General features: G+C 38.2%; 3 protein-coding genes across 3 annotated transcripts; 2 read left to right on the top strand and 1 right to left on the bottom strand.

The window, feature by feature from the left end:
• Positions 1–1,954: 1,954 nt before the first annotated feature.
• LOC127315458 (protein FAR1-RELATED SEQUENCE 5-like) lies at positions 1,955–3,460 on the top strand. Its single transcript, XM_051345944.2, has one exon. It carries the CDS (start codon positions 1,955–1,957, stop codon positions 3,458–3,460), a length of 1,506 nt encoding a protein of 501 aa, XP_051201904.2.
• Positions 3,461–3,465: 5 nt separating this feature from the next.
• LOC139833862 (protein FAR1-RELATED SEQUENCE 1-like) lies at positions 3,466–4,401 on the top strand. The gene has a single exon (XM_071824221.1). The coding sequence runs from the start codon at positions 3,466–3,468 to the stop codon at positions 4,399–4,401; it is 936 nt and encodes a 311-aa protein (XP_071680322.1).
• Positions 4,402–4,806: 405 nt separating this feature from the next.
• Positions 4,807–7,366, bottom strand: LOC127315457 (uncharacterized). The gene is made up of 9 exons (XM_051345943.2): positions 6,821–7,366; positions 6,200–6,738; positions 5,948–6,107; positions 5,762–5,854; positions 5,539–5,664; positions 5,358–5,458; positions 5,188–5,272; positions 4,900–4,968; positions 4,807–4,818 (listed from the first exon to the last, which is right to left on the bottom strand). The coding sequence occupies exons 1-9, from the start codon at positions 6,923–6,925 to the stop codon at positions 4,807–4,809; spliced, it is 1,290 nt and encodes a 429-aa protein (XP_051201903.1). The 5' UTR covers positions 6,926–7,366.
• Positions 7,367–8,026: the final 660 nt, after the last annotated feature.

Genomic DNA, 8,026 nt, shown 5'->3' with positions numbered 1-8,026 from the left:
TACTCTACTTACAAGCACCTCCCCGTTACGCTATAGTGCTAAACTTTGTGATATCAGGAAGTACTAAATCACCATACTAACAAGTACTAGTAACAATACATGGTGAAACAGACTAACGAGTCTAGCAAGTACAGAACTACCAGTCTTGTGCCTATAATGATCAGGAAACACTAACTATTCATATCAAAGAAGTACTAGTAACAATTGCGAGGAAAAACAATTTGCATGCTGTCAAACAAAAGCAACAGTATTAGCATGCCTACGTTGTTCAAGAAGTAATAACCCATAGTACTAGGAAGCATTAGAAACAGTTCCAGGCAATAACAACTTCCTCATGTCAACAGGTACATAACTACTAGTACTCCTATAATATGACTTTTTTGTGGTTTATTTTGTAATGTTATCATACATCTTTTATTTAAAATGTACACAACATAAACTATTTTTCTTCGTTTTTGACATGCATGTACAAAAAAATTTATATTCATTGTTTTTTCAAGCAAGAATACACACGTGGAGGAATAAAAGGGAGAAAATGCAACAAAATAAACTTAAACAAGCTGAGTCACAGTACAGAGTGCAGTGTGCTCACCTCAAACGATCTCTAATAGAAGTAAAGAAGGAAGAAGCTTCCAGCAACAGCTCAACAATGGAATTGGATAGAGAGACGAAGGAAAAAAAATCTGCTAACCTCTGACAAAATCAATCAGTATGCGCCCTCCTACGCTTGTCCAAGAGAGCATCCTTCCCTGCTTGCAAGCAACATCAAATCAAATCAGTCGCAAAAGTTCACAACGAAGGTTGGTAAAATTAATTACTAGACATGGCAATGAAAATTCACAACTAGATTTTATTGAATCAATTTAACAAATATAATTAAAATTGATTATTTTATGAGATAGTAGTATTATTGACTGTCAATCGTCTTACAGGATGCCGATGGCAACAATGTGAAACAAAAGCATCACGAAGAATCAGGAAAGCATAATTATGTGTCAGCAACAAGCAGCCAGAGCAGCTCAGCTGCACCAGCGGAAAAATACATGCAAAGAAACTCATCAAGTTATGAGGTAAGTAACAAAGCTTATAGAAGCAAAGTACAAAATCAAAAAAACTTTTAGGATAAATCCTGGTAATTATTTATCCATTTTTCAGGGTTTATTCAAAGAAATCGAGGACGATGATATGTCTGACGACAACAACCACACACAGATCAAGCTAGTAGACAAGCACAAAGCCTCCCGACAACAATCTCAACAAAACAAAGAAGACATCAAGAAGGCATGTATATTACAGTTAATCAACAATTCTCGCAATGGCCAGAAAAGTATCTGTGGTTAAAAAATAGCCTGACAAAATTAAATTTATATCCAATTCACAGGAGGTATACAGCGACCAGGCAAGAATGAAACAACATACAGGACCAAGCAGCAGCTATGGTATACCAGACAAACAGAATGACAGGAAAACACACATGCAACCAATACCAGAAAAAATTATCAAGGTACAATTCAAGAATTATATACAAGATAAATGATGATTATGCATTTTGGAGAGACATCAGTAAACCAGTAATCTAACACAAAGTTTACTTGATTTACTTATTTGCAGGAAATGAAGTTTGCTACAGCCAACAACAACTCCAGTGATAGCACAACAAGCAATACAAAGGTAGTAGCTACATGTATGTATTATAATTACCAATTACATTTAAAATAATGAATTAAAAAAATTAATTGTATGCCTTTAATTTACAGGAAACATATGAAGCATACACATGTACAGAAACATCGGGAAACAAAATCATCGATCATCAGGTAATTACTTTCGATATAAAAAACAGTGCACACTTTGTTATTTGTGGAAATAAACATTAAAATATCTAAACATCTGGAACACCACCTTCCCAAACTCATGCACAATATGAATGTTATGATTTCAGGAATCCAGAGGAATGGGAAGTACCGACGAAGAAACAAGTGCGTCAAAGGAAACAAATCAAAATGAAGCTTATTCATCATCGCAGAAACACAGCACAGGAGAATCAAACTCGCCCTCGGAGGAACAAGCTTCTAAGCAAGAAACTAAAGAAGAACTGAAGGATGATGATCCAGAAATAAATCCAGATCCTCCAACAAAGATGGAAGAGGAAATGGACAATATGTTCAGCACAGATGACTACCCAGCAGTTGAAGAGATTATGAGTGCAGCTATACCAAAGGAAGGTGCCCGTTTCAAAACAAGAGACGATGCATTCTATAGATACGCTCTGTATGCAAGAAAGGAAGGATTTGCAGTGAAGAAGTTCAGCAGTAAGAGATCAGGAAAAAACGGAGAAATCTACATGCGAATGTTCGCATGTAACAAGGAAGGATGCACAAACAAAGATGCCGAACCATCGTCGCAGAGGAGAACAAATATACTACTGAAGACTGGTTGTAAAGCACGCATAATTGTAAGACAATTTGATGGATACTGGTACATCAAGAAGGTTAACTTAGAACACAACCACCTGCTGGAACCAACAGACTATCTAATTAGGTTTGCACACTGTCACAAAAGGATGACTGATCTCGACAGGAGATTAATTCATCTACTACAGATGGGACGTCTGCCACCAAGGAAGATGATGTTAATCTTTCGGTCGATCAGAGGGAAATTCCGTGGAATACCCTTCGATGCTGTTGATCTAAGCAACATAAAGAGTCAACAACAACAAATAGAGAAGGACCATGACATCCAGAAGTGCCTGGAACGCTTCAAGACACTCCAGAAAACAGTACCTGGTTTCTATCATGCCATGGAAATAGACAACGAAAAAAGAGTTCGCAGCCTATTTTGGATGGACGCAATGTGCGTAATGAACTACAAGCTATTCGGTGACTATATATCTTTCGACACAACTTTCAGCACAAATAAGTATGGATTACCATTTGTTCCTATAGTTGGGGTGAATAATCACGGCTCCACAGTACTGTTTGCCGTTGCTCTGCTGAAGGATCAAACAACAGAAACATTTATATGGGTTCTGGAAACATTTGTTCAGGCCATGGATGGAAAAGAACCAAAGACAATAATAATAGACCAGGACAAAGCAATGAAGAAAGAAATACAAACAGTTCTAAAGTCTACAACCCACAGGAACTGCTACTACCACATCGTGACCAAGATGAGTCAGAAAGAGAGCACCTTCTTTGCAAAAAACTCAGGACTGTCGGAAATGCTAATGTACATTGCGAAGAACGCATTCACACCAGATGAGTTCGAAATGGGATGGAATAAAGTGATAAAGGATTACAATGCTGGCGGAGAAAAACACCTAAGCAAGTTATTCAGGATAAGACACAGGTGGGTACCAGCGTACTTCATGGATAAATTTTACCCATTCTCATCAAGCACAGGAAGGAGCGAGAGCACAAATAACATGTGGAAATGCTATAGCCAAAGACACGTATTCTGATAACAATGTTCCTTGAGCAATATGAGGTCATACAAGACAAGTGCTTATCTGCCCTGGACAAGAAGAAGCTCACATCAACACTGAAAACAGCAAAACTAGTAACAAGACATCCGTTTGAGAAGCAAGCTCTTGAACAATTCACACATGAAATATTCGAGAAGTTCCAGATCGAGATCACAAACAACACGGCATTCAAGGTAGATGGATCACTTGAACTTGGTCGCCACCTGCGGCTGAAAAGAATAGTGAAATTCTACAACCACATGGAATTCAAAAGGGAGTTGTTTGACGTCACATTTGACGATGAAAAAAAGAACTTCATGTGTTCCTGCAAAAAGATGCAGAGGGATGGTATACATTGCTGCCATGTAATAAAAGCAATGGTTCACATGGAGATCAATGATTTGCCAGAGAGTTTTGTGATTAAAAGATGGAGAAAAGACATAGACATGGAACTCGCAACATTAGGAAATGTCGCAGATTCTTCTTGCGGAGACGAAATACTAAAGTTTGCCGGTGTGATGAGCCATATGGCAGAACTTTGCAACAAAGCGTGCCCAAATGACAAAGCATATAATGTCATGATTCAGTGTATGCGTGATATGGAAACAAAAGTGCTGGTAGCAATAAGAGAAGATGAAGGAGCTAAAAAACTACACGATGAAGAAACAGGTAGCAACGAAACATTACGTGACCCACCAATGTCCGACAGAAGAGGAACAAAAAGAGGACACAGAATGATGCCAGGTTCAGAAAAAAGACAGAAAACTAGACAAATAAAATGCGGACACTGCAAAACAACAGGACACAACAGAACAGGATGTGAAGCACTGAAAGCACAAATTGCAGCAGAGACAGCACAGGCACCAGCACAAGCAGCAGCAGCAGCAGAAGCAGCAGCATCACAGCAGAGATATACAAGCAATACAGCACATGATTAATCAAGCAACACACACAGAAATAACGATAGTAACACAACAGAAAGAACAACACAACCAGGAAACACGTACGGTATGTACTACCACAATGGAAGAATAAGATGCAACATGGAATATCTAGTATTTGGTACAAGAAACATATTAACAAGGTAAGTGTGCCCATGAAGTTACTTTGTCAGTGATGAAAACCTACTGATGCAAATAATCTGCTTTTTTCCGACAGGCTAAACATAAATTTAAAATCTATTTATTTTGCAGAGGTCGACAATGAACAAAGGATATCAAAAGGAGAGCAACAAAAGTAGGAATAAATCAAGGAGGCGGCCATAGGAATATTTAGAATATATGATACAGAAAATGGAAATGGATATGTAATGTTCTTATCTACTTATTTTTGTACAATCAAGTTCACTTCATTGACTTCACTGGTGAATAAAGGTTAACCATTAAAAAACAGTACTTACTTTTGAATTCTTCGATCTGTTCGCGTACGAAACTTGCCAAATAATCAGGAGAATCATAAGTGAGCATCATTCCGGTGAAGAACTGTCGAAAACTTTCGATGTCAGCCTGAAAAACACGAAACAACACAATGATTAGTTATCTTAAACGAAAAATGCACAAAAATTCAGAATGCACGAGCGCCGAATGAAAAAGTTCACAACTACTAAAAAAATGATGCACAGGTACTAAAAGAATCATTGACATGTACTATTATACAGTGAACAATAACTAAAAACCTGCCTTATATACTATTGAATAAAAGTATGAACACAACACATTACCTACCTTGAACACATTTGGGTAAAAATTAGCCTTGAATATCCAAATGAACCTCATTGCATAGATACCACAGTCACGCCTCGCGCTTTTCCTAATGGTCAGAAAGAAAGAAACAACTAAATCGAAACACAGTAAACAATATAAAATCATAGTTCACATTAAGAAAAGATGATTACTCTGAACAAGAAGGGGTGCCGCAAACTTTTATCTTGAACGATGAGATATTTAATCCCTCTACACCATGAAGATGATTGTAAAGTTTCTTGAATGATTTGCACTGAAAGATTAAAAAATAAAAGTTATTGTTGTCATGTGCAAATAATTATTTAATTAGCTAGATTGCAACGAAAACCATACAATTCTTTCAGTAGAAGCCATCTGAGATTCAGTCAACTTCAGTGAGCTAGACACTATAAATTTCCTGAAATGGATGTCGACAAAGATAACCCACCAATGGCTGTAATCGCAACAAGCAATGTAGACCTGTTTGAAAATAAACAATCCCACGAGAAATAAGAAAGCATCCACAATACTTGTAATAGAAAAAATATAAGCGCCAAACAAAACATGACAAACATGCCTCTTCCCTATCCAAAACATAGTACTTCAGATCATGTTCAGCAAAACTTGCAGCAAGATAAATAGGGTCCGCCTCGTCCACATCAAGAATATGCTGGAAGAAACAACAGAAAATGTTTAAAAAACTAAATGCTAAAAACATTTAGTTAAAAAATAGATAAATCTAAAACATATACACATGACGTACCGCCAAAGAGCTTGGAATAAATAAGAAATCAAGACCATCGTCAACGCACTTAAGAAAGACATCCATAACAGAAGGATCCATGAAACCACCACCCTTCATAGCAACGTAGAAATTATGCCAGCTGACAGACTTTCCACCAACTTCAAGTATTTTCTCGCTACTACAATTGTTAAAAACAACAGGAATAAACATCCGTCTATACAGAAAAAAAAAAGATGAAAAATAAATGGAAAATTGAATTCCAACGGTTACCCTTCAATGTAATTCATAGGAGCCTGAAGTACATCAGCAAACAACATTCTATGCAAAGCAGTTACAGGAACATCCCCTTCCCCAGTTAGCTCCTTAAGCTCAAGACAATCATCAGAATCGGTGTCTGCATAGGCATCATCCTCCTGTGCCATAGAACTACTTCCAACAACATTTTCAGTTCCAGGCTCCTTTCGCTTGCGAGTACATGGCCCCCCACGCTCAAGACAACATTCCTCAATACAATAATCATCAGGTTCAGGATCTTCGTCCATGAAAGGCTCGTTAGTACCATCAACAGGTGCATCAGGGCTGGGTGGTCTTGAGACTACCCGGACGCCCCTGATGATTTCTGGGCGTGCATCCACTCCAACATCATTTTTAGTGTCAGGCTCCTTTCCCTTGCAGGTACATGGCTGCTTCTTCAACTCAATTGACAAAAGAGAAACCATATCACGCATCTGATCAACAAGAACACGTCCCGTTCTTATCATCGAGGAAGTGAAGAAAGTCTTCCACATTTCTCTTAGCTTACAACGTAACTGTAAATAAAAAACACAATTAAGAATGCAATTTACAATAACACAATAATTAAAAATCAAAAGACATAATAAAAAACCTTACATCATTATGCATTTCACCAGGAAACATATCTGAGATGTGACGATCGACTGCTTCACGAAGATGGTCAGGAATATCCGCACGAGAGTGAAAACCTGGATCTGCCATCTGTTCCAACCTGAACAAGCACTGGAGAACACTAAAATTAGTTCAGGTACGATGTGTGCAGCTTATCACTTTCGAAACTATAAAAAACAGGACAACAAAAAAAGATTACAAGAGAAACCACACAAACCACCTATGTCGTAGCAATTGCATATCCTCACTACACATCTAAAACGATACGCGCCTCTGGCGCAGATACATCGACAACCAAACAAACCAAAAGAGACCAACATAATTTACACGCATGCACTGGCAAAGACGTGTAACCGAGCAGCAACTTTGGTGCCGCTAAACTATACAACAAATAGACCAAGGGAAACTAGACAAAAAAACAACCAGATAAACACTAGCACAAACGAAAACTCTAGAAAAGAAACAAATTGTACAAGTCTATACTGCACGGCGCCGACCAATATGAATTTATCAGTGCACAATTACAATACAAGTCGGTGCTCAAGTACAAGTACAAGTTATATAGGTGCACAAGTTCAAGAGATATAGGTGCACAAGTACAAGTTATATAGGAGCACAAGTTCAAGAGATATAGGTGCACAAGTACAAGAGATATAGGTGCACAAGTACAAGAGATATAGGTGCACAAGTACAAGAGATATAGGTGCACAAGTACAAGAGTTATAGGTGCACAACTACAAGAGATACAGGTGCACAAGTACAAGAGATATAGGAGCACAAGTACAGAACAAATTGTCACACGAGTACCAAGGACAAACACGAACAAGTACCATACACAAAGGACAGCAAGTACCCGACAGAAATGGTTGGACACACAGGAGTACAAAACCATCTTATGAACAAGCACTGGACAAACCCTAGAACTAGTTCAGGTACGATGTGTGATAAAACTAGACCAAACAATACAGCAGAATACACAGATAGAAACCACAAGAACCACCAGAGTCATCGCATCTGCATGTCAACACGACACGGGAAACTCAGCGGCTCCTCCAGGGCGGGTAAATCGACAAGAAAAAAGACCAAGAAACCCTAAATAATAACATGCATGTCATCACGAATTGTGGAATCATGCGGCTACTACGACAAAGGGAAACCCTAACTAATGTTCCTCAGAAGGTGTGTAACCAA

This window comes from Lolium perenne, chromosome 7, assembly GCF_019359855.2.
Source record: "Lolium perenne isolate Kyuss_39 chromosome 7, Kyuss_2.0, whole genome shotgun sequence".
NCBI lineage: Eukaryota > Viridiplantae > Streptophyta > Magnoliopsida > Poales > Poaceae > Lolium > Lolium perenne.
This window is presented reverse-complemented; position numbering and strand designations above follow the sequence as displayed.